This window comes from Amblyomma maculatum, chromosome 1 (assembly GCF_055883805.1).
Source record: "Amblyomma maculatum isolate TAMU_Amacu chromosome 1, ASM5588380v1, whole genome shotgun sequence".
NCBI lineage: Eukaryota > Metazoa > Arthropoda > Arachnida > Ixodida > Ixodidae > Amblyomma > Amblyomma maculatum.
Window position 1 is genome coordinate 264,742,808 of NC_139344.1, and position 27,417 is coordinate 264,770,224.

The 27,417-nt window shown below is 48.0% G+C and overlaps 1 protein-coding gene across 1 annotated transcript in view; it reads left to right on the plus strand.

Annotated features, from left to right (window-relative positions):
• The window catches only part of LOC146206435 (uncharacterized), a 422,112-nt gene extending 398,565 nt beyond the window's left edge, over positions 1-23,547 (plus strand). The window contains exons 38-48 of the mRNA XM_084591099.1: positions 355-479; positions 1,634-1,797; positions 2,105-2,263; positions 2,847-2,949; positions 6,604-6,806; positions 9,850-9,981; positions 10,918-11,115; positions 12,275-12,484; positions 16,985-17,209; positions 18,962-19,049; positions 20,178-23,547. Of these exons, the coding sequence (XP_084447225.1) occupies positions 355-479; positions 1,634-1,797; positions 2,105-2,263; positions 2,847-2,949; positions 6,604-6,806; positions 9,850-9,981; positions 10,918-11,115; positions 12,275-12,484; positions 16,985-17,209; positions 18,962-19,049; positions 20,178-20,434 (1,864 nt within the window). The 3' untranslated portion in view covers positions 20,435-23,547. The remainder of the gene's footprint in view (positions 1-354; positions 480-1,633; positions 1,798-2,104; positions 2,264-2,846; positions 2,950-6,603; positions 6,807-9,849; positions 9,982-10,917; positions 11,116-12,274; positions 12,485-16,984; positions 17,210-18,961; positions 19,050-20,177) is intronic.
• Positions 23,548-27,417: the final 3,870 nt, after the last annotated feature.

The window sequence follows — 27,417 nt, forward strand, 5'->3', positions numbered from 1 at the left end:
GCGTACCTCTTCTCGAGCCCAAGGTCACGAGATTGAGTACCGGCCGTGGCCGCTGCGTTTCCGTGGAAGCGAGATGCAAAAATGGCCATGTGTTCTGCGACTTCACTGCACGTTAAGAATTCCCGGTAGTTGAGTTCAATTAGGAGCCGTGTTTTATGTAAAATGCTTTTCATAGCCCGCGTGCAACTTCTGGACGTACCGGCACCTGCTTTTCCTTTTTTGTTTGTTTGTTTTTCTTCCTTCTGTGTATACCCACAGCTGAAAGGCTGAAAAACTGCCTTGTGGCAGCGTCCTGTGCGATGCCTTGTCTCTGTGCTGTTCTCTTCGACCACGTTCCTTGACGGCCTCCCGCACGCATTGCGAGAACCAGCTGATGCGCACATATCCTGCCGGCATGCGGATAGACTCGTCCAATTTCAACCCGGTTACATTCTGGGCCTTTGGACTGCAAATGGTCGCCCTCAACTATCAGACCGAAGGTACGTCGTATACTGACTCGACAGTTGCCCGGCAAAGGTGCGTCAAGTGCCATAATGCATTGCCATTTTTATTGAAGTTGAAGTTAGTATGGTAAGCCAATTAAACTAGTCTGCCAGCATTGCGCTCCTGACACAAGAAAGCGAAGCATGGCTGCCGTGCAGGTTTTCTAAGGCAGTGCTTGAGCCGAAGCACGGTTACATCTACATGCGAAAAAAAAAAATACCCACAAATATGAGCAAACGCAAGACACAACAACGGATTCCGCTCTTTTTTCTTTTTATACGCTTTTTCGCAATCCAAAGTTCGCGTTTGTATACCCAATGTTCTATTCACTGACAGGCTGTATTTGTAAAAATGTGCTTGAGCGCGTTTGCTTTCTTAGTTGTGAGGAAAATAAGCACACCCTGATGCTATTGGGCGCGAGTAAGGAGATGATCAGTTTATGTTTTTTCAGCACCCTCAAGCTTCCACAGTCTACCTTAGGATTTAGTAGGCAATCGGTCAAGATGTGTAAGCAACGGGAGACTCGAAGCCTTAGCTACGAGATATTTATCCTTGACGCGATTTTAGCCCTTTATTTCGTTTGTCAAAAAAAAAAAAAAAGCCCACTTTTTTTTCTTTTTCATGATGCTGCGACCTGTGTTTTCCTATTGCAGGAATACTGCTGGGAAAAACGGCCAACTTTTTGTTTCTGCTGCTATCCTAACAAAGTTTGGGAAACAGGAGCTCCCCAGTCCGCAAGGCTGTTCGCGAGTTTGATTTGCGATCGATCGTTGCTCATGCGCTGACCAGCCCCGAAAAACAACTAACCTAAACTAATGAACCAACCGACCAATCATGAATCGAGCTTACTTACGGCCGGCTCTCTGGATACAGTCCCATATTTTGTGCTGTTATTATTGTTGCTTCTAAGCCTCTACTAAACGCACATCATGCAGCGCCGTTCCGACGTGGGATTCGATGAATCTGTCAATCATATCTCGTTATAGACTCTGTGTAAGTAGGGGGGGGGGGGGGGGGGGGTCAAGTTAAATGTACACGTATACTAAGCTATCTGTTTTTTTTTTTTGTTTTTTTTTGCCTGATTTTTTCGCCAAGCGCTTTTTTCTGACGGTGCAATTTGGGCACCGCTCCATCTCGGTGTCTCGCGCAGATGCCGGCTTGCACATCAACACTGCCATGTTCGAGCAGAATGGCAGTTGCGGCTACGTGCTCAAGCCCAGCGCCATGTGGGACAAGAACAACATCATGCATGGCCAGTACAACCCGTGGGACAAGGAGTTCGACGGAATCCACCCCCTCAACCTTCATATCACTGTGAGCGGGCTCTCGGATCATCCCTATCCTTGCACCGACCGTCGCACCATCATCCTGCACGCAATGTCTTATGCAGTCTCAGCATGCGCGCCAACTCATTGGACGCATCTTTGTTCCGGCACGCTGCAGACGTATCTTCATCATCAGTATGGTTTCCTATCCCCGTAAATCCCCTAACTCCATGTCCCCACTTGACCCGCTGCCGCCGCCGTAACCACATAATGTGCAAATAGTGATCGGTCCTTGGTTCCTTTCTCTGAATTCACTACGCTCTTCTGACCGCCCCTCCTCCCCCTTTCGGCCGCAGGTGATCTCCGGCCAGTACGTGTGTCAGAACACGTACGCCTGCAGCCCTCAGGTTGAGGTCGAAGTGGTGGGCGTGCCGCTTGACTGCAGTCGCCAGAAGACCAAGATTGTGCAGCGCAACTCGCTCAACCCCATCTGGCAGGACAGCTTCTGCTTCCGGGTAAGCCTATTTCCTTATCACCCAGCCTGAAGCGCAGACAGGCGTTTTTTTTTTTTTTTTTTTTTTTTTCGGTGCCTGTGCCCAGTTTGTCGGAACTAAAAATTCTGCTACTGCCTGGCATGCTGCGCCCGCGGCTTGGATCATTGATCGGTTTCACCGATGAGTCCATGTTATTGCTGATACATTTTCGGCTCTCAAATGTGTGGAGCGTGTCTCTCAGACATGAATAGGCTCACCAGTTAGCTTGTGCACTGACTCACTCCCATTCCTTCTTTGACTCTTACCCACCAGTCAGTATACTTTCTCCCACGTTTCTCCTATCGAAGGGTATCGGGCTAAGCACCACTCTACCTCAGGCTATCTCTGCCGTCACTTCAAATTCCTCCTCGCCGTATATGCTAATAATTTCCGATGGCGTCAAAAAGGGAGGTGTTTATGAAGAAAGGAGAGGCATAGTAACTAGGTCGCTCTGGGCGGAAAGGGGGAGAGAGAATTATTTGAATAAGAAATGGCAATTTTCATGCTGGCAGTTTTTCGTCGCTAATTCCTGCTTTTACTGTTCAATCCCTTCTTTTTTTTACAGATCGCTTTTGCAGAACTGGCATTTCTACGCTTCTCTGTTTTAGACGTGATGACCAATCACATACTTTCTCAAAGGGTTATTCCCGTCAAGAGCCTGAAGCAAGGTAAGTGTGCTCCACAAGCCCATCAAATCACGCAGCTTCTTTTGTTGCAGTCAGTGCCAGCGTACTTTCATACCCCGCGCACGTGGTCTTACATCACTCGAAACCAACACGCAACCAGCAATACTCGCCAGCACTGGATTCTATGACAGAGGTGGCCATACAGACACATTCAAAGAGCCGTGAAAAAAAAAAAAAAGAAAAAAAAAAGTACTTGTTTTAGTGAAGAGCAGTACTAAAAAAGGGAGGGAGGGGGGGGGGGGGGGCAAATTTTGTTCATTTCGTCCAATAAAGCTAGTGGTAACGTTGAGTGCTCCTCATGCAGCGATTGTTCACTGTGTTTTTGCATTTTACTGCTTCGTTCGGGAAACGAGCACCTTTGGAGTTTGACTCAATTAACGTGGTTGCACTCTGTAGCGGCTAGGTTGATTGAACTGGACGGGGGGCACAGACCCAGAGAGTCGCGAGCCGCTATGGGACCCGAGAGAACCCCGATTTGGCCACCCCTGTTCTATTATATTTAAATCGCCGCTCGGAAACCGTGAAGCATACAAGTTATTAGAGGCAGTTGAGACACGAAGAAAGTGAAGTTCCTAAAATATTTAGATTCCAATTCCGTATGCTAACTTCAGTGTGCATGCGTGTATCTTAAAACATAAAAGGCGCATTATTGGGGCCAATGATATTCGTGTCAGTACTAGTGCCCACCATTGCTGAAAATTTTGGGGGACACTTTAAGCACCGCCTTTAAGAGTATGACATGACATCATCAAAGGCTCCAGTCTGGGACTACCCATGTAGATCCTCTTTCGCGTACATATACTTATCCATTGATTTGTGCCTCTTGTTAGCTCATACACACACTCATTAGCATACAGTTATAGGTTACCACATTATGCGAAAGACCACTCGGCGTAACATGTCTTACTCAAGGGTCCCGGTGTCGATTCCCATCTAGTCCTACGCAAAGCACTTGCCAACTCTGCCATGTGACGTTGTCTCGTGAAATTACAGCACGTCACAACAGTCAGCGCCTGGCCATCTCATCTGCCTGCTATCATTAGAAGCATACGCTCGGGAGTTTTCGCTGAACGGGAGCTAAATGCTGTTGCCTTCCAAGTCACGTACATTAGCCGCGTAGAAGGTACAGAGGGGGTTAGAGAAATAACTCGAGTTAATGACATTCTATTCAAAATCAACAAGAAATGGGCATGTGTAGGGCATGTCGCGCGAAGAAAGGATAACCGATGGTCGCCGAGGGCATCAAATTGAATTCCAAGGGAAGGAAAGCGCAGCAGAGGTCGGATAAGGTTAAGAAGTTCATCATCATCATCATCATCATCAGCCTGATTATACCCACTGAGGGCGAAGGCCTCTCTCATATTTATCCACTTAACCCGGTTCTGTGCTAGCTGCATCCACTTGACCCCTGCGAACTTTTTAACCTCATCCGCCCACCTAACTTTCTGCCGCCCTCTGCTACGCTTTCCTTCCCTTGGAATCCAGTTTGTTACCCTAAGCGACCATCGGTTATCCTCTCTTCGCACTACATGTCCTGCCCATGTCCATTTCTTCTTCTTAATTTCCACTAGAATGTCGGTAACTTGAGTTATTTCTCTGACCCACTCTGCACGCTTTCTATCCCTTAATGTTACCCCTATCATTTTTCGTTCCATAGCCCTCTGGGTTGGTCTCAACTTAGGTAGAACTCTCTTGGTTAGCCTCCACGTTTCAGCCCCTCAGGTGAGTGCAGGCAGTTAAGAATTTAGCCGGGGTCAAGTGTATGCAGCTAGCACATGACCGGGTTAATTGGAGAAATATGGGAGAGGCCCTCGCCCTGCAGTGGGTATAGTTTGGCTGATGATGATAATGGTGATGATGGTGGAGGTTGTGGTGGTGGTAGTGATGATGATGATCATGATCATGACGCTTCTCATTGTACAGCAGAATGGAAAGTTGGGCTATTTGAAAGCTGTTCATGATGGATAAGAGAGCGCAGACGGAACGTGGACACAGAGAAGAATACAACAAGACAAGCGCCATTTTCACAACTGGTTTATTGGGAAAAAATACGAACTCTTAAATATGAACAAGTATCTAATCGACAAAAGATACAGTCAATTAACAAATCCAGGAGAAGAAGAAAACAATGTCAAAATCTTCGCAGGTATCCTATTTCTCTCTTAGATAGTGAAACCGAAGGCTTGCTTACACAGTTACCATATGATGGAATGTAGAACGCTTCCATCACCTCTCTGGTTCTTTGCAGATGATGGCGAAATAAGACCTATGTATCTTCATAGATAGGGCTGCAATTGTTACACTCTCGCAGGTTTTCACTCACCCCAGAAGAGCTATCATTTTTGTGTTCACGAAGTCGAATATTTAAACATCGCCCAGTTTGCCCTATGTAAGCCAAACCGCAGAGAAATGGAATTTTGTACACCACACCAGATTCACAACGCACAAACCTTGCTCTATGCTTTACTTTGCAGGTGCGGGAATCATTGGCTACATTTTCTGCCTTTCTTTGCACAAGATGACATAATCTTCCTAACTTCAAAGGGGCGGATAGGGCTATTCCTACATCATATCTTTTTGCGACGTCTTTTAACCCGTGTGACAGGCGATGGATGTCTTGTTGTATTCTTCTCTGTGTCCACGTTCCGTCTGCGCCCTCTTATCCATCTTCTCATTGTATGCTGAAGAGAAGCAGCGTTGTCACCTTTCGAGACCTGGTCTTGCAGTGACACCACGGATGCTCCCCAATATGACCCAGAAGCTAACCTCGAAAAAAATTTACCGGAACTGTGGGCACTCACCAACTACAGATTGTTCATTCATCAAGTCTGTTCCATCCTTGATGCATGTCATACTAATTTTTGACAATATAACTCAGCGTCAACCGTTCGCCTGATCAGCGCAACTGTGACGGAGAAAACCGGCAAACTCGTCGAGAGCTGCCGCACGAAGCACACGCCGAAGCTACCGTTTTCTGCTGAGTTTTTCTGAAAGCAGGAAAAGCCCTCCGCAAGCTGCCAATGAGACGGCTTTTTGTATCTCTTCCCTCTTTGACCACTGGAGATGTCAAAGGTTAATGTGTTTAATGGAACAAATGGCGCGGTTGCTTTCCGCGTGTCGTGACCCCTTTGTTTAAGAAAGAGCTGAACGCTCTTAACTTTTCTTAACATCCGCGACCGGTAATTGCTCCCCCCCCCCCTTTTTTTTTTCTTTTCTCTTTTTCGCTTTCTTTTTTCACCAGAATGCATCTGTCGGCCGCTGACGAGCGCTAAAGCTCAGAATGTTGTAGTATGAATGCATGCTGCTACTAGGCTGCAAACTGACCAGAAACATAGCCTGCTTTCCTGAGCGGCGGCATCTTGGTATCCTAGAAGTGCTCACTTTCCCTTCAACCTGTGTTGTCGATAGCGTTGCCGCAAAGTGCGATGTTTTTTATTCTTGTTATTTTTGTGTGCGTTTTGGATGTGAACGCAACAGGAGTGATGTGCAGCAAGTGTGTTTTCTTACGCATCTCACTGCTGGTGTAATATAACTCCATAGGCGAAATGACGTCTCCTCGCGTAGCTCGCTCTAGTCGAGGAGATGGATCCACGGGCTCGCCGTGCGGCTGCTCCTAAGACATGGGTGTCGTTGCAGGTTACAGGCATGTGCGCTTGCGTAGCCCTCAGAACCAGCCGCTTCCCCTGTCGTCGCTGTTCGTGTACTCCGAGTTTGAAGAAGAAGGACTAGAAGTGGTCCAGCAAAACGGAGACTTGCTCGAAGGCGCCATACCAAAGAAATCCAAGGGAAAGGCCAAGGAACTCTCCACGGCGGAAAGCGTTCGCTGCGACGGCAGAGAAGTGAGTATCGTGGCAGCGCGACCCACGCGCTCGGAGACAGGCCCCGTCCTGACACGAGTGCACGAAAAGGTGTGAGGGACGCCAGTTGTTAAGCCGGACACGGGCCATCGCGCAAGCGAAGCTCATTGCGCAAGGTCGCGTGGACGTAACGGCGATTGTTCAATTCGCATTTGGCTCCATGTAGCAGCTAAATACCCCCGGCCTCGTTCTCTCCGCAAAGGAGTACGTAGCACAAAATCCTTCCGGAACAGCATCTATCGAACACAACGGATTCCGCGCAGTTTTTTCCGCGGAGTATCTATTACCGCACTTTGCCTAGACGCATAATTGAAAACCAGGGGCCCTGCGTCATGGTATCAAGTCGCCTATTGCTCGCTTATTCCTTGCAGCTCTCCGCGACAACACTGTTATTGCTCTTATGGATAAATTGAAACATTTACATGGTTCTCCAGCTATAGGAAAAACTGGCATCGTTCAACGCAGGTGTAAAGGCGCGTTGCTTACCTTGTATTCTCCCTTTCCTTTTGAAACACTCCGCTGTAAACAAAAGAAAACAGTAGTGACTATACCCCACGCGTCTGGCACTCGAAAAGACATTCGAAGAGATAAGCAAGTCATACCATGCTGCTAATTACGGCCACGTCGATACGGCTGCTGACGGTGGCCGACGCCCAGCCTAGTTTGCACCTTTGGCACTCCCCTCTTGTCAAAGCAGGCTTAAGTTGCGCCAAAAAAAACATCATGAGAGAGGCGGAAGCGAAGAGAGACGCCTGTAACCCTGCAGAGCTCTCACGCTGCTCCGAAGCTATTTTGTCGGCTGACGCGGTTGGTAAAGATAAGAATTCTATATTCACCCGCCAGGCAACAGTTCGAGAAAAAGAAAGTGGGGCGTTTGCAAATTTACTCTCTGTCCTACAGAAGTGGCAGCACAGTGGCGATGATAGCCAAGCGATGTTGACGGTGCGCACCTGTTCGCACGTGCACTGCAGTGATAACGCTGGACCCGAGCTATGAAGCTCTAAAGAGGACACGGGCACACTGTGTTTTCTCTGCTGCTCTTCTTTCCGCGCGTGCTTCGCATTATGAACCGAATTGAGAGCCTGTGAAGCAATATCAACGTAACACAGTATGCTCCTGCGCCGAAAAAAAAAAAGCGGTTTTGGAACAATTTAAATTTGCTCAAGCATTTCGACAGCGTATAAATTTGAGCTTAACTTTTAAAACCCGACCTGGCCGGAGCTGTTTTTTTTTTTTATTACGTCTTTATTTCTGCTTACGGTAGGCATTTACCTTGCGGCAGAACTAAGTTGCTTCATGGATGTAGGGGTGGGGGAGCGGTTAAGGGTGGGGGTGAGGGTATGGGTGGGGGTGGGGGTGAAGGTTGGGATAGATATGAGGGACCGGTGTCCACTTCTTCCTCGAGGTAGGGTCGTCCCGAGGTCGGCTCCGCGAAGTAATGGCCTGGTCCTTCTTCTTCCTTGAAGTAAGAAAGAAAAGTTCGCCAGAGCCGGGTTGCGTCTGATAGCCCGATGTGCGATGGGGGATCGACCCATGCCTGCAGGGTTGCAGGTCGAAGCCCGCCCAGGGACTTGAGTGCTCTCTCCCGTACTGCGTCAAAAGTAGGGCAGCTCCACAGGAGATGTTCGGCCGTGCCTCTGGCCGGGCATGTCGGGCACTGAGGAGAAGGGTATACCTGCGGGTTTATGAGGTGCAGCTTCGCGGGTGACAGAAGCTGACCAGTCTGGGCTCGGCGAAGGAGTACTGCCTCCACTCTCCGGAATGAGCTATCGGGGCGGCGATATAGTTGCTCTATTAACTGTAGAACCAACGTAGGTTTTGGTAACGGTAGAAACCAACGTGCGCTGTCTCGTTCACCAAATTGAACGTAACTGCGGCTGGCATGCACCTTGCACTGATTGCTTTGCCTAAACAGTGTGTCTCGTGCTCTTTATATGATACCATACATTGCCCCACCGCGCCTGAACTTAGCAATATCATGTGACCTGATTTGCCTGCCAGCAACGCATGTCGCGACCGCTACCGGCGTGGAGACCATATATCTCTTGCTACGCCAGCGTTACAGCACTCCTGGAACCGTTGATGAATCTCTGCCACTAGGATTTTCAATTTGTTCCTTTGTCGCCTAATCTTAACGTATTGAATATGAATTCTCCAACCTTTTTATTTCTCTTCACGTGTGATTTCCGATTACTTTCGACATGCAAAGTCCACGAAACGTTAGTCACGCACGAAGCTCTGTAACGTGGCAAAAGCGACGAACAATATATATATATATATATATATATATATATATATATATATATATATATATATATATATATATATATATATATATATATATATATATATATATATATATATATATATATATATATATATATATAGAGAGAGAGAGGGCTATGCAACGAAAAATGGTAGGGGTAACATTAAGAGATAGGAAGCGTGCAGAGTGGGTCAGAGAAATAACTCAAGTTACCGACATTCTAGTGGAAATTAAGAAGAAATGGACATGGGCAGGACATGTAGTGCGAAGAGAGGATAACCGATGGTCGCTTAGGGTAACAAACTGGATTCCAAGGGAAGGAAAGCGTAGCAGAGGGCGGCAGAAAGTTAGGTGGGCGGATGAGGTTAAAAAGTTCGCAGGGGTCAAGTGGATGCAGCTAGCACAGAACCGGGCTAATTGGAGAAATATGGGAGAGGCCTTCGCCCTGCAGTGGGTATAGTCAGGCTGATGATGATGATGATGATGATGATGATGATGATGATGATGATGATGATGATGATGATGATGATATACGGGCGGCGGCCATTAGACACGCGCATGCCTAAAACCTTCGGTTTAATGCTAAAGTCAGGTTGCGACAACTTGAGTGTAAATGATTTAGCGGAAAGTGCGCTTGACAATCTGAACGCCGAACACTTTTATTTCGGGGTCATGGGAACACACTGCCGCAAACTTTGCTGCTAGTCGTTTCTGCGTCGTCATGCCGAGGTGAGCTCTTGACACATGCTTCTTCCCCAGAACCTCGTCGCCAGCAGTCAAGGTCTCAAGCGACGGATGTTTTTCCTGGTGGTACACGGTGTAATGCCCGACGAGCCGAAGACGATATTGAAGATAACGGAGGACACCACCTCGCGAGAAGTCATTGCTCAAGTGAGTCCGCGCATTCCGCAACCCCTTCGCGGAAAGAAGATGCATGGAATGAACAGGTTCTCGAGTGTACACTAAACTTAATTAATAAAAATAACTTAGGGTCTAAAATATGTGAGCGAAGGAATGGTATACTTAGCAGTATTAACGTGCACTTTTGTATGCCATGCAGACTCATGAGCTTCGCATATTTTACTGTTGGCCAAATTACATTTACGTGGCAAAGTCACGTGACTGCTCCCTGCAATTCTTCAGACGGCCTAGAAACAGGCGCGAAGACCCTTGCTAGCAGACCAACCATCAATATTTCTTTCCGTAGTTTCGCTTGCACGTGATTTTCCGACTTGTATGGGCCAAAAACTTTGTCAAATTTATATGCTGGAAGCTCTCTAACACCGCACAGCGTGCTTATAGCAACAGTCCGTGCCCTGATTTGATGCTATTTTAATCTCTGCGCCTAAGGTAAGGGCTTTACGAAACGTCATATTCAAGGCAATTCTTTGATTGCCTTGAATATTACATTTGGTGAAAACACACCGTAACAGGCACCTCCAGACTCATTTCGTTATTACAGTTCACATCATCTTCTCAGATTGTCGTGCAAGGTTCGAAATGACGGTGCAATGACTGAACGCTGAAACCAGGCCGATGTAAGCGGGAGCCGAACCCGCGCGTCGCGCATGCGACAGCTTAGGTTGAAACACGCACAAGCGAGGCGTTCCTTCAGAACATGTGACGTTCGACAGCTGAAAAATTCAAGTCCTGGGCGAGGCGATCGCATTTCGGCGTAGTGCGAAGACGCCCATCGACTGAACAGCAGCGTTCGGAATTAATTAAGCGTTGCTCATAGGGCAGTGTGCATGCAGCCTTGACAGGTACAAGTATAGGTTAATTTCGGGGGACATCTCACGCACGTTGTGTCGTTCTCGGCGGCTGCAGGCGCTTCAGAAGGCTAACAAGCCGAACGACAGTCTCGACGACTATGTCCTCATGGAGGAGACGCAGAAGAATTGGGACAGAATCACCCAGGAAAAAAGTACCATCCAGAGGATCCTAGACCCTGACGAATGCCCGCTGCTGTCCCAGACTACCGGGGCCAACACGGAGAGCCGTTTCATACTCAAGAAACTGGCCGACGTAAGTGTTTGACCTACGCTTGCATTTTCAGCACAGGCGAGCGCAAATGAATGTCGCCACATTCGTCCAAGCATTCGTCAAAGAGATACACGTCCAGCTACATCCGACATCCACGCGTCCCCATCCAAGCCAGGGAAGTTTCATTCACCTGCTGCACGTAAGCAGGTGCCTATGAGACGTATATGCTACGGTTGACGGGGCACAGTCTGACGTGCACTCAACAGAGGAGGGGGAAATGTGTATTGTCTCGCATGCAGTGGCTATGACCATGGCAAGGGGGGTCTGAACTTCACGTGAAGCTCCTCGTTGTGTCGAGGTTTAAAAGCATGGCACCTGTTCTTCGTGGAAGGAAGCCCCTCTCCTAGTCTGTTTTAAGCATTCTTTAACGATTGTGCTAACTACGTAGAGCGCATGCAGTTCACGAGCGCATTGACAATATACAGTTGGCTCGCCTTATTGCGGCCTGTAATTTGCGGTCGTTATGAAAAAGAAAAAGATAAGCAGCAGTCCAGCAGCCTCCAAAGTTTTCGCAGCGTCTAGTGGTCAGCTGAAAATCCTTTTCCTCACATTTTCGCGCCCTGTTGCATTTTGCGCGCGCTCTTGTTTAGCCGATTACGAACTCCTACCGAGTAGTGTGTCGATAGAGGGATAGCTCCGCTGTTACACTAAGAGCACAAATAGCAGCCCGCTCAGGTGCATACGCGCGGCCAAACGTGCCCAACACATGGGACATTGGCATCGGTACTGATGCATGTGGACGGTATTAGCCATGATGTAGCCCTAGTGCCACCTGAGGCATAATGTTCTGTGTGTGCGCACGTCCGGCTACGTACACTGTCCTAGCGCGCAAACGGATGGGCGTGCTCTGCTAGAGAAATATGATTTTTCAGAGTGCAGGTTAACGTTCAGCACCTCGGTGTGCGTCTTCTACTCGCTACTTCTCTGTCTGTCAGCACCGCTACAGCTAGCGTGAAGCCATAGGGTTCCGCGGCTCGTGCAAGGTTTTTTGAACACGGTGCGACGCCGCATCTTCTGGGCCGTTTTCAGCCATGCGCTCGTAAACTGTCCACACTCTCACCTATTACATGCAATATTTTCTGAAGCCATTAATGACGCCAGTGTTGTGGCTGGCTCCCACTGAGAGTGACGCTTGACGCAGGACCCGAGCACGCGCGCCTGGATGACGACCATCAAATCGTCGAGCAACAAAGAGCGCCGGAAAGCGGAGTCCGGCGCGAGCGGCGGCCTCACAGAGTGGAGCGACGGCGAGGAGACCTACTTGGTCTGCGTTTACAACGTCTCCGCCGACCAGCCGTATGCGATTCTGAAGGCTCCCATAAGCAGCACTGCTCAGGATATTATTGCTCAGGTGCGTCTCGCGCGTCCACATGGGGCCACCTCTATGCCCCTTGTCCCTAAGAGACGCGTTCGCGACATGCCTGTGGAACCGCAATGCACGAGGACCTGAGCAACATTTATTTTTTTTTTAACGTGACAGCTTTAAAGGCCCCTGTTCACCGAAAATCCGGCGTCGGCGGCCGTCCGCCGGCGTTGATGTTGTCAGCGAAAAATCGCGAGCATGGCGCTGGCAGGCGGCAGCTGGCAACATGTCATGCCCGCGCACTGACTGGACGTAGGGTTGCCGACGTTACCTTTGGCAGGAGCTGCCAACTCGAGCCTCTTCATTCATATATAGGAGGATGATGTCACAATCAGCCTTCACCTTACACCCAGAAAATGCAGGCACGTTCATATGGCTTGGTTAAAGCGGGGCTTTATATGCGGGGTGGTATAGCATACACCGTCGCGTGATGCCTTCCAAGGCGGAGCTTATGTGTCCCCATAATTTGTTTCTGTAGTTTAGTTCACTTTTTGCAAGAAATTGTTTGCTTTCTTGGTTTTGGCAATCAGATTTTTACTAAATGTACGCCTCTCATTAATGCTGAGACCATGCTCAGACTATATAACGGTTGCAAGACAACATTCCATCTCATTCGCGCGCTCGGCCAACTGCGAGTTCTGACCGGCTAGGTTGTGCGCATAATCACATGATGCTTGTCTTTACTTTCATGCTTATGGCAAAGCGTGTTTTTCCACTTCGGCAAATAGTGGTGTTTCCGCGCAAATAGGCTCGCCGGCGACAGAACTTCGCTTCGGCGCCGCCGGCGCCACCCAGAAAAAACTACCAATGTGACGTACATGTGTTACTTTTTTTTTTTTTTGCCTTGGCTATCTCGGCTGTGTGGCCCATGACATCAGTCGTCACGCACACGAGTGCATGAACACCAACACACGTCGCCATGCGCGTCATGCCCCCTTCACTCCTTTTTGCCGGCGGAGATACCAATGACGTTGCAACTTGGCACGCTGCCAAGTTCGCCGCGCGGGCAGCCGCTCCTCTCAAAGGATAAATAAGTCGGTGGCGCGCAGCATATTGGTGAGATGCCAGTTACGTCAGCATTAAATTGAAGAACTTTATTCGTACTTGAGTTGCAAAAATTGGGGAACAAGTAAGCTCCGCATTTGAAGTGTCATGTGGCAGCGTTTTATGACTTCCGTTGGCAGCTCCTCTTGCGAATCCTCGTTCACTAGCGTACAGAGCCTTCCACTTCTGGCTATAACGCGGTCGCTGCTTTGAAAGCATCATTGCGTCCGATATCGACAAGCCCTTTCATACCCTCCACACCTTCCTTGTGGCCACCGGCTTGGCCGACCTCCTCTAGATGACCTGATGCCCCACTAATCTTTCCACTCTTCCCCCTTCTCAAACAATCCGCACGCCGGCAGTGGCGGTGTTTGATACCGCCGGCAGTTACAGGCCCGTGCATTCCCCCCTTTTCCTTTTCTATTCATTCACACAAGCAATCATCCGGACAGGCAATCCGGACAGGTTAGTGGTAGGAGATGCGAAGCACCACCTCCAAGTCCCTCTCTTCCTGCATGATTTTGCTATGATATGCGCCTGCGTCGTATGCAATGTTGCTTTGAAAGCAGTGACCGTGTAATAGCTAGAAGTGGATGACCCTGTACAATCGGGGGCAAAAGTGTTTGGACCGCAACTCTGGCGATTTTGGACTGGAAGCGCAATGTAAACGAAGGAGCAGCTTATTTCTCTAGCATATATGAAACAACTAAAGTCCAGCTTTCACATGGACAACTATGTATGGTCCGACACTGCTCGCCGATACGATTTATGCGCTTCGGCTGCAAATTGCATAGTCCACAGACTTTTGCCCCCGATGGTACATGTGTAAGGCTCGGGATCCAAGGGTCCTCGAGAGTTGGATTTCGATCTCGTATTCCCTTGTCAAATGCGAAGCCCAAATTACCTCTATTACCTCGCACATACTCATTAGCAAGCACTCGTAATCTACCACATTGTATGATAGACCACCCAGCATAGATATAAAGCCCCACTGTAACCGATCAGTACGTACGTGCCTGCGTGGCACAGGGACATAGTGTATGACTCGGGATCCAAGGGTCCTCGAGAGCTGGATTCCGATCTCGCACTTCCCTGTCGAAGGCGAAGCCCAAATTACCTCTATTACCTCGCACATACTCATTAGCATGCACTCGTAATCTACCACATTGTATGATAGACCACCCGACATAGATATAAAGCCCCACTGTAACCGATCAGTACGTACGTACCTGCGTGGCACAGGGACAGAGTGTATGACTCGGGATCCAAGGGTCCTCGAGTGTTGGATTTCGATCTCGTATTCCCCTGTCAAATGCGAAGCCCAAATTACCTCTATTACCTCGCACATACTCATTAGCATGCACTCGTAATCTACCACATTGTATGATAGACCACCCAACATAGATATAAAGCCCCACTGTAACCGATCAGTACGTACGTGCCTGCGTGGCACAGGGACAGAGTGTATGACTCGGGATCCAAGGGTCCTCGAGTGTTGGATTTCGATCTCGTATTCCCCTGTCAAATGCGAAGCCCAAATTACCTCTATTACCTCGCACATACTCATTAGCAAGCACTCGTAATCTACCACATTGTATGATAGACCACCCAGTATAGATATAAAGCCCCACTGTAACCGATCAGTACGTACGTGCCTGCGTGGCACAGGGACATAGTGTATGACTCGGGATCCAAGGGTCCTCGAGAGTTGGATTTCGATCTCGTATTCCCCTGTCAAAGGTGAAGCCCAAATTACCTCTATTACCTCGCACGTACTCATTAGCAAGCACTCGTAATATACCACATTGTATGATAGACCACCCAGCATAGATATAAAGCCCCACTGTAACCGATCAGTACGTACGTGCCTGCGTGGCACAGGGACATAGTGTATGACTCGGGATCCAAGGGTCCTCGAGAGTTGGATTTCGATCTCGTATTCCCCTGTCAAAGGTGAAGCCCAAATTACCTCTATTACCTCGCACGTACTCATTAGCAAGCACTCGTAATCTACCACATTGTATGATAAACCACCCGACATAGATATAAAGCCCCACTGTAACCGATCAGTACGTACGTGCCTGCGTGGCACAGGGACAGAGTGTATGACTCGGGATCCAAGGGTCCTCGAGAGTTGGATTTCGATCTCGTATTCCCCTGTCAAAGGTGAAGCCCAAATTACCTCTATTACCTCGCACATACTCATTAGCAAGCACTCGTAATCTACCACATTGTATGATAGACCACCCCGCATAGATATAAAGCCCCACTGTAACCGATCAGTACGTACGTGCCTGCGTGGCACAGGGACATAGTGTATGACTCGGGATCCAAGGGTCCTCGAGAGTTGGATTTCGATCTCGTATTCCCCTGTCAAAGGTGAAGCCCAAATTACCTCTATTACCTCGCACATACTCATTAGCAAGCACTCGTAATCTACCACATTGTATGATAGACCACCCAGCATAGATATAAAGCCCCACTGTAACCGATCAGTACGTACGTGCCTGCGTGGCACAGGGACATAGTGTATGACTCGGGATCCAAGGGTCCTCGAGAGTTGGATTTCGATCTCGTATTCCCCTGTCAAAGGTGAAGCCCAAATTACCTCTATTACCTCGCACGTACTCATTAGCAAGCACTCGTAATCTACCACATTGTATGATAGACCACCCGACATAGATATAAAGCCCCACTGTAACCGATCAGTACGTACGTGCCTGCGTGGCACAGGGACAGAATGTATGACTCGGGATCCAAGGGTCCTCGAGAGTTGGATTTCGATCTCGTATTCCCCTGTCAAAGGTGAAGCCCAAATTACCTCTATTACCTCGCACGTACTCATTAGCAAGCACTCGTAATCTACCACATTGTATGATAGACCACCCGACATAGATATAAAGCCCCACTGTAACCGATCAGTACGTACGTGCCTGCGTGGCACAGGGACAGAGTGTATGACTCGGGATCCAAGGGTCCTCGAGAGCTGGATTCCGATCTCGCACTTCCCTGTCGAAGGCGAAGCGCGAATTGGCAGCGCCCGCCAATGTGGCCATGCCATGTATTCTCATGACATCACCCAACCCGACGACCAGTCAATGCACGGCTATGTCTCCTGCCAACTATAACCTTCCAGAGGCATACCCACAACGCCAACGCCTGATTTTCAAAGGAGCGGGGCCTTAAACGCTATTTGTTTTTTATAGAATACCTGCACATGTTAAAGCGTACAAGATCGAGTTAAAATTATGCGTTTTTATCTCGATTTGAAACATAATTAGGAGTGATTCTAATTCCCTTAGAGAGGTCCTATAAAAGGACTGTTGTCACACATAGTCTATCTAAAGACATGTTCCTTGCGCAGTCTACGTATGTTACTCGATTTGGTAATTGGAGATAGGAAGCGGCTTTGACTGGCGTCATCACCTGGGGCTGAACTTGCAGGCTCTAGTAAAGGCTCGGCGCGCGGAGGACCCGAGCAACTTCGTACTCGTGGAGCAGATGGAGTATCCGTCTCCGCTGACCGAGAGCGCTCCGGCGGCCGGCTCGTCTGTGCGACGCCGGGGCCTTAGCCGAGGCCGACGCACCCTCTTCGACGACGAGAACGTCTACGAGGTGCAGGCCCAGTGGAAGGCCCGCGGCTGGTTCGAACTGAGGGAGCGAAACGAGGTGAGTGTCGTTTCCTTCCTCGCTACCCGAGCCCTGGCGCCACACCTGAAGTGCTGGTTTGTTGGCGATCGCTCTTGCTGCTAAATTTCTATCACTGAGGTTCGCGAGCGGCCTTCCTTGTTCTCACTGCTGCTTACCCGCTGGCGAAGAACAACTCGAGGTGCTCGTAACAGCCCCAGAAGGAAAGTTTCAGAAGTTGCCGTTGAAAGTCTGGTTGCTGCACAGTAGCTGCGTAGATTATGCGTTTTCATTCGTCGGTTTGCATACGAGGTTAGTATTATTCCAAAATTTCTCGCGCCAGCTCATTCAACAGTAAGTAGGATTCAAGCTTGCAGCGCTGGCCGCCTGATGATAGAGTTTTCACAGCCTGTTAATCTACAAGGTAGATGTTGCCACCATGACGGTCAATTTCAAACAACACAAAACAACCAACTGCTTCTTCCTTTTTTTTTTTTTCGGGCTCGTTGCACGCTGCGAAAAAGAAAATGCTCACCCTGGGTCGTTGAACAGCATTGTATACAGGAGCACTTTAACCGTTACTCTACATTTGTTGGACGCTATGCGTGTATGTAACGACGCACAGCCCCGAGGAACGTGACTGGATCACTACAGGGTCTCTTTCGTGTGTTCTCACGGAACGTTCGCCCACTGCGGTGTGAAATAACATGCTGCTTCTGATATTTTGAGTTGGGGGCGAGAGTCGCCGTTTACCCTCTTGTGCACTGCAGTTTTATAATCCACTGAGATATCTTGGCTTGGCCACTGAGCGCCATTTTCCGTTGATATACTATGTGGAACATAATTCTGTTCTCTGGCCGTATCTAGATTTTGGTGTACGCAGGTCTGTTTGTGTCACTTAAGCTTGTTTGCTCCATTTAATCACATCTCTGCCGTACTGCCCAAATGAGCACAAATATATTTTGTAGAGCTAGAGTGGCAAGCATATATATATATATATATATATATTCGAGCTTCAACCCCCTCCCTATATATATATAGGGAGGGGGTTGAAGCTCGAATGGGTCCGGTAGGTCATAAACTTGTAGTAGGTGACACACGGTGAAAAAACAACACTTTAATCCGACGTTTCGGCCGGGGTCCGGCCTTTGTCAAGGAATGCTACATTCCTTGACAAAGGCCGGACCCCGGCCGAATCGTCGGATTAAAGTGCTGTTTTTTCACCGTGTGTCACCTACTTCAAGTTTATATATATATATATATATATATATATATATATATATATATATATATATATATATATATATATATATATATATATATATATATATATATATATTTGTAATTGTTCTTGCCTTGTACACAGGTACACATTTATATTGAATATCATTTGTGAGGTATTCAATTACATGCTCGGGAATTTACCGCACTACGTTAGCAGTCATCCAGGGCAATTCCACCCACGTCATGCGCGAACATGGAAGGAATGTTGCTGAGTCAAGCGACAAGCTTCCATTGGTCATTCTTGGGGCATCCTTCGCAACAGTGTGTGTATATATATTTGTACTGGGCCTGCACCTCGCATCCCTGATGCGGGACAATCCCTGTAACTGTGACCAGGTTCAAACTGTCGTCTACAACGTCTGATAGTTCACTGCACCACAGCGCAGGCGCATAGCGCAGCTTCTACCATGGCATAAATCGCAGGCTATTATTGCATATCTATTTCTTTTTTTATTCCTTCTTTGTCGGCCGTCTAATTTGTGCCATGTGCTGTTCCTGTTTTCGTTTCAGGGCTTGAGTGAAAGGCGAAAGACGAGCGCCCCTAAAAGCTCCAGCTTTTATCGCCTCAGTCGTCTTCGCAGCTCAATTAAATCCAAAGGTGAGCAATGCACGAATTTCACGCGTGCCACTCTAACCGAGTGCGGCGCCACAAAAATGTCATGGTTGGCATCTTGCAGCAAATACGGTTGACACTGAAACTTTTGGAAGGAGAGAACAAGCTTGCATGCAGGCCAACCGAATGCGAAACAGGCGAAAAAAAAAGAAAAGAAAAACAGGCAGCTGCATCAGGAAATTGCACTAAATGTTATTCGACCGTTACACATTCACTGTAGTCTTGCTTTACATCCTGTGCCAAGTAGGAAGTTCAGTCTGGAGGCGTTGGATGGCGGGACGATGGCATCGGGCCAGAGTAACACAGCTAATTGCTGCAGATTCCCCAGCTGTTGCCAGTGCCGCCGCCAGGTTCGAAGTCGATCCTTCGAGAGGATTTTTTTTTTTTTTTTTTCATTTTAAAGCTTCCATTAAGGGCATGCGCATGGTATAATATGTAGTGAGAATATCACTAGGCTATTCGTTTATCTCAGTGGGCATACCTACTTTCTACAGGCATTGCTGTACCATATACCGGGTGTCCAAGCTAACTTTCTTTAGCCAAGGGTCAAAAAATGAAACATTTGAGGTAGGCCAGAGAAACCATGTGTGACAGCTGCCAGCCATCTGGCGCATCACAGAGAATTTTTCATTTTGCAATTGACTAATTAGTAATATAATTAGGTAATTAATATTAAGACCCGAAAGTGAGGGACGTTTCGCTGCTATTTCGTTGCCGTAATCAGCTATTGAATCACTTTCTTAGGAGTTACATTCCATGCATACAACTCGTATCTGTGCGTTTGTTTCACGGTAAGGTCTACCGTGAGAGCATTGGGAGGATGCTGGCACACAAGGGAAGTATCAATAACGAAGGCACTTGGTGAGAAAAAAGGCGCGACATCTACTTATTTACCCCTCCTTCTGTATCAGCCATGCATACTATCTCCACTAGCCGCATGCTTTGCTCAGGGTACGCGACAGCCTTTGTTGCTTCGTACGCAAAACCTGGCAGAGGCACAACGCATGCTGATCTTGTTTTTGCGTCAGAGGTGTACGTTAGGCTAGCCATTAAGACGGAGCTTTAGTTACCGGGTCGCGGCAAGGATCTTTACCTGGCATTTTGTGCGCGCAGAGCGAGACAAGTCGTGCCCGTCGCCGAAGCAGTCGCCGGACGGCCGGCGCTCGGCGGCCGTGGTGGGACCCTCGACGTCAGCCGGCGGCGGCAGCGCCGGAGCGTCCGCTCGCGAGCCGTGCACGAGCCGTGAGGCCCACGAGCCGCGCCAGGTGCACAGCGAGGGCGAGACGCTGTCCGACGACGACGCGCCGCCGGCCGCCATGGCGGCGCGGCTGCGCAAGATCTCCTTCCGCAAACTCAAGGTGTGGCGCTGACGCATTTCGAGCCACGGGCGCCGCCAGCCTCCACCACATGGGTGTTCAACGGCCTTCTCGGGTGCGCGGCCCTCGGCCGGACAATCTAGTCCCCGACGAAGCGCGCCGGCTGCCGGGCCGGCCGCCAGTGCTTGGTGCTCCTCCGGCCACCACGGCCCAGCGCGCGCACACTAGTCATGGGGCGCCTCGCGTCCCGTTGTTGGCTGCCTCTGGTCACACGCGCGCGCCACTTGTTGCTAGAGAGCCGCGAGCCTATCTATATGGATATATATTAAGGATGACCGTATGTACATATACATATTCTATATTTACACGACGCGTTCTATCGCTCCGTTGTTGACTGGGCGCTGCCCACCTTGGCTGCTGGCCGCGTCCGGCGCAGGAGAACAAAAGTACCCGCCGCCCTCACTCGAGGGGGGCCTCTCAGACCAAGAGAGTATTTTTTTTCCTCCACCGCGAACCGAAGAGCCCTGCATGTCCCCTTGTCCATGTGCGCGCGTAATAATCTGCCCAAGTTGTTCCCATCCAGACATTATCAGGTGTGCTGTTGCACCGACTGTTAACTTAACTGTATCATACACTGCGCTTGTCTTGTCCTCTTCCCTTGACGTAGCGAGCTTCTTGGGGACTTGCCCTTCGGTTTGCCACGGTGGCAGCAGCCTGTACTTACGACCGGTCTGTGCCGGGCCTATTTGCTACAGTGCAGCCACTTGTTGATCGTTCTGTTTGTTTCGCAGGCTTCTGTGTGCAGTACTGTTGGGGCTCGGAAAGCCGGTGTGTGGTCGCGTGCTCTATGTATGGGGTGGTGGAAAGAAGGGTTAGGGCCGCCCGCGACGCCATGTTGCCATTATCGGCGGCGTCCGCGGACGGAGCGGCGAAGGGGAATATCGCGTCTTCAGTTGCGCAACTTGCAGTACCTCGACCTGTCAAGGCATCCTGTAGCTCAGTGTTTTCGACGAAGACCTGACTGAATAACAAGTCTTTCAGAGCGTGTTTATCCTCGTCACGTGTGGTCGCCGTTGCTGTCACCCTCTCCGACCTCCTCGGAGAATTTGTAGCCGCTCTCTCCCTCCACCGTTCACCTCTACCTGCCTGGTCGGTGTACGCCGCGCTCGGTTTTCTCTCCGTGTATTATACCGCTGCCGCGTGCCGCACGCTTCACGCGGCCTCTCTCTGAAAGTCCACAAACCGCGAAAGCTCGAAGGCGAAAAGAAAATGAATTTGCGGCAGGATACATTTTGTTAAGCGGAAAAGCATGTGTCTGTCAGTCGGTGCTTGCCGGAAGTAAACTTGTTCATATATCCATTGATTCATCAATAAAACGTGTGAAGGTGACCCGTGCGAGCGCATTACACGTACTAATTCGGTACGTGAACGCAATGAAGAACATGAAGCCTGTAGCTATGAGAAAAATCGCATAAAAGTAAGGTGGAAACTGAAAAGTCCGAGCGATGCCGAAGGACACGGGGATAGGATGATAATAGAAAGTTGACGAATATAGAAATGACGGTCACATGAAAGCAAGATGAGCTTTTGCGTTAATTACATTATGACAACGCCTGATAATTCATTCAGGTGAGAGATCCCAGTGTCACGTAAGCGCTTGATTATGTCGTAGTTACCTGCAGAGCCTAGCTTGCACAAAGCACGGTACCAGAAAATGCAGGGGACCAAGCACGCTGCTAGACATCACGTAACATGCGCGAATGAAGGCTCAGAACAGTTTTCGGTTGCGTTCTACGTACTCTGAAATAGATGAATCAGAATGGGAGCATGTGGCGCGTCAGAAACCGTTCTCATAAAGTCCTGACGTATTGCAGGAAGTTGAAAGGCAAGTCTGGTCTGCTTTTAATCATCAATTAATGAGACTAAAAGGATGCGATATGAACCCTCCTACCTGAGTCCTGGTATTTGACTATGGCTTTCTAGAACCCAGTGGTCGCTCAATTGCTGCTCAAGAGCGATTGCTGAACCCTCGACATTTATGTACACAACTCTAATAACGTGCTTAGGTCCGCAGATGCTGACTGATGGGCGCCTGTGAAATTGATAGACGGATTTTAGCTACTCTCTACTTGTTTTGATACCCGAACAGATTCTGAAAGTTATAACTAAACAACGGTCCATGCTTCATTACACTTTTACATATGTTAGCGCTTTCTAAGCCAGAAAAACATGAATTTAGTCTGCTAGAGAAAAAAAGACCCGGCCGAGTAATGGTGGGCATGAATACGGCGGTGCACACGACGAACAGGACGCTGCAGAGGCAAAGAATGCAGTTCAGGTCAATTTCTTTTCTCATTGTTTTTCCTTTGTCGCTAAGTATTCGCGCCACTCATGCCATACATTCAAGCCCGACTCTGCAGATTCTCATCAGCAACTTATGAGCAATAGTGTTGGTTGTGGGTATTTGGAAGTTTTGTTAAAAACAAACAATGACGAGCGTTTTCATGCTGAGCCATGGCCCGAAGCTTTAGCGACATCAGTATGGGTCATAACTGCACCAGGATGATTCAGGCTTTAATTGAAGGCTGTAGGTCTTATTTCACGCAGCAAGACGCATGAATAACAGCTCAGTTGCAGTGCTCTTTCTCTTTGTTTAGTAGCATGAACATTAAGCGTAGTTAGGTTACACGAAATTTTCGTGATTGTCATAGGAAAAAACGGATATATAGACTAATTGAGGTTCAGTGTGTGCGTCCAGAGCAGTCTCTTCAGCTGCCCGTAACAAATATTTCACTGCTTGAAAGCTGCTCTTTGACATCGCTCGCATCTAACGACCTTGAAAGTCATACCGCTACAAGCCTTGTCCCATTTCATCGCCCATTCATAATCAGCATCGTGTTGGTCGTTTACGATGTGCTGTCACAGTGTCTTCTCTTCCCCAGCTTCGTCTCTTGAGCCTCAAGTAGTGAGCTGACGTAGTTCACGAAAACGTTCCCGGGGTTGTTTCGCATTGATTGATGCGGATGAGACGTCGAATCACGTTGTCGTCTCAAAATGTGTCTCGCGGCAGAAGCCCTTTCCCATTCGCTTAGTTCTTCGCCAAACGCTGGTCGATCGGACCTCAGGAGCAATCGCTTGAACTGTGTCAGTTCACTGCTTGAGGTTCAATCGACAAAGAGGGGGAGGGGGGGGGGGGGAGTGAAAAGAAACCACTACGAGATAATTAAAATTAATCACTGACAGTGAACCGGATTGTATCAAAATTCTAATCTCAGTTCTACTCAATTGAATCTCAGAAACTGTAATCACCGCCTGGTCATAGCCAATCCCCCTTGTGGGTATACGCCATTTTATGAGGACAACAACAACAATAACAACATGCCAAATGAAGGCAATGCTGATTACGAATGGGTGAAATACAAACATATCCGAAGCGATGGCCCATCAAATGTTTTTTCTTGTTTTTTATGCCCTACATTGTCAAAGCAGTGCTTGATTCAAAGTTGTCAACACATCAAAGCTACGTAGAGATCAAGATAAAATGCGCAAGGGTTGAGGGAAAGCCTTAGGCCGCTCAGGCTTTTTTTCCCCTCGACCTTTGTTTCTTTTGTCTTGCGTCGTCCAGAGTCCAAGTTCCCTGGCTCCTCTCGGTCATGGATCCCAATATACATAGATACAGTTATATTAGCTTTATTTATTTATTTTTTTCGTTTGTGTGTCATTCATTTGTTCTTTGAATCGCGAACCCAAGTAGCGAGCTTATATTTAAAGCGATATCGCTTGAATGAAACCCGGCAGCAGATCGCTTTCCTTTCTTTTTTTTTTTTTCTTTTTTTTTTTTTTTTTTTTTTTCAGAAGTTACGCAAAACGGATCTAAAGGCGAGCTTTCAGATTAGGTCTGGGGATTCCACCTCATTTTATTTCTGTACATGAGTAAAATGAAAGCATGCGAAATAGTGAAATGGTAGAAAACAATATCGGCCATCAAAAACTGCAAAAAGTGAAGTGAAGCGCGGCACAGCAGGTTTTTACGACGCCTTAATACCGTAAAAATTGCGCGCGGAAAGTCAAAGGCGAGTGATTTCCTGGACCAGGGAATAAAAAATCTCGGTGAGGGTTTGAGTACTGCAGATTTCTTCCTTCGTGATAGCTGCTCAGCTTTAGTGTCCGACTGTACGCTAAACTGAGTAATATTGTTCTTCAGGATTATGATTCTAGCGATGTGTATACTAACACGTTTCCTGAGTCACAGATAATAAAGGGTGCTCGGCTGGGATTAAAAGGGCGAATCTGAGCAGTAGCTAAGGCAGCATTTTCATTATCCTGTTCTTTTTTTCTTTATCCAATTTGTCCGGCCACGTGTTTAGCCTGATATAGTACTAAACCGAGCACTGTGATGTACAAATGTGTCGGAAAGGATTAGCTGCCCCTCAGTAGCTGATGCATTCCACAACCCTTAAAAACGCTTTTTTTTTTTCTTTTTCTCTCGCTCTATCACGAACAGGCGCTTTTGTTTGTTTTGCGTTACGACAGCCGCTTTATGAGAAAAATAAAAAATCCGCACAGTGCTTTGAGGCGGCCAGAGTGCATCATCCGTGAGCCTAGAGCTTAGCATTGCGCTTTAGTCAAATAAAAGCACCTTCTTAGCTTGGTCACATTTCTTCAGCCATCGCTTCTGCCATTGCGCTAGCATAGCAACCACTGCTGGGGGGGGGGGGGGGGGGGGGGGGTTAACTTAGCGCTGAATAAACCTGAGAGAGAGCAACTGCAGCTCAAGCTCTATTCAGAATGCTGCGCCGATCTGGCCGCAGTAGCGCGGTCCCCATGTTTATTGCGTCCATTCATTTATTGACAAGGTCTCAAAGGCTGCAGTGCCGCCCGCTTTGTTCACCCTGGCCATGAATGTCTGAAGAAAACATTTGCAAGGTCTCATCCTCAGGCACGGGGCCGCCCCGCGTGTTTCTGCTAGTTGACTCAGCCTTCACCGGCCTCTATACCATGTCCATTCCAAATCGACCGCACCCGTCACAGCACCGCGGGCATAATCGCCAATCGTGACAAAATTTGCTTACGTTGAAACCAGATGATGCTGCTATTGCTGTTCAGAATTGTACCGAGCCAAAGTTTGGTAGACACTGGGAAGCTCCCGAAAAGTCTAGCTTTTTCTATCTCTCTCTCTCTCTTTCTTTCGAGCAAGTTGGGTAAAGGGACTGCAAACGTAACCTGTTACATCATATCTAAACACCTAGGTTTGACCACGTGCCTTTCTACGCACCAAAAGCGCATGGCAAACAGAGAAAAGCAGGGTCGGCGCCACATTAGAGGCTGAGTTACACTGGGCTTTGTATCGAACTCTTAGCCAGCCACGATTGGAAACTTGTTCCACCGATGCACCCTTTTCTGGCATCCTTTCGGATTCAGTCACGGTTTAAATGCCGAATGTTACCTTCTTTAAATGTCGACTTTGTTTCAAGTGCTTGTGTTGATAACTTTTAGCTGTAACAACGACACTGTTAAGCATTAGTACTCTGTTGCATCCAAAATTCATTCTGTTTTGTCGGACCAGAAGCTTGCTCGTGGGTCAGTAGACAACAATGCGTGCCGCTATTTCCTTGATGAAAAGACACCTTTAGTGCGCTTGCCATTTAAGGACAAGATGCATATACAACTGCGAATGATACTGCCGCGGAGTTGTGGGTCTAGGAGTACGGTTTGCGATGTCTTTGTTTCTCCGTTTGTTTGTTTGTTTTCAGCTCACTTATTTTGATCTTCGCGATTTCACATATTTTAAATCAGTCATATGTTCTCATTTTCCGGTTAACTCATTCGGTTGCATCTGCTTCTAATACGTTTAATGTGAAAGAAAAAGAACATGCTTATTGCAAAATTATCGGTCATCACATTTTACTTCTTGAGTTTCCGGATTCGAAAGCTGGGGATGGTTGTGTATGGCAGTTAGACACAATTATCGACTCCTCAGCAGACCTCACTGGAAATAGATGACACCCTTGGTCGTAACCTGAGTGCTCTGTCTTTCAAACGCTGGGTCACTCATGGTACTATACGCAAAACCAAGGACAGATTTAAACCTACTGTCGCGGACTGTCATCCTGCACCCAGAAAGCGCATGCATGTGTCTCACCTGTTTATTTCATGAAAAACAAAGGGTTTTTCTGCCGTTTAAGTGCATGTAACACTCAATTCACGTCCAAGCTAAAAAATCACAGTATGCAGAAATCGCAAAATTTATTTTGTCGCGATGACTGCGTAATGTATGATTATTTTGAACTGAAGGCAACGAATTCACTCTGCTTCCTTTATTTATTTTATTTTTTGCTTCGGACTATCGAATTACATCATACATCAGCCGCCAGACTTTGTTTTCGTCATTTATCGACTTCCACTAATGCATGGTACCGACCAATTAAGGCGCTATAACATTCCGCCCGGCTCATTATGAATTCCATACTTAACTTACCTCGCCATGGCATATGTCTTGTTCCTCTGCTTTGAAGCATTCCTTATATTCTTCTTTTTTCTCCCTTGCTTTGTTGCATAATAATGTCGGTGATGTGTGCGTGTTTGGTTTTTTTATTTATTTTGATACCTCGTTTTATTTAATTTGAGACAGCGTTCGGCGTCTTTGAAAGTTGAGCAGTCTTTTTTTTTTTTTTCTTTTTTTTTTTTTTTTTTTTTTCATGGCTCATACTAGCGGTGTATCTCCGGGTGGCTTGTTTTCAAATTCGTTCGGCGTGGCGTTGTTCCAACCTGAAAGGCACACTAGGCGACACGGGGGAGGTTATTCGGTGAGTCACGTCGTGGAGACAGCCGCTTTAATGTCTTGTGGGGTTGTAGTCGAGCAAAACAGTTTTTCAGTATTGCCACCAGCATCTCACGGTTCCAGCACTTCGCACCGCCGCACAGACAGAGCGAAGCTGTATTCTCAACAACTGGGGGCATAAGCGCCCTTTCCAGCGCTGACGCGGTGATAAACGAGCGAACAGCGTGATGCCCTTTCAGATGAAGAAGTTTATACG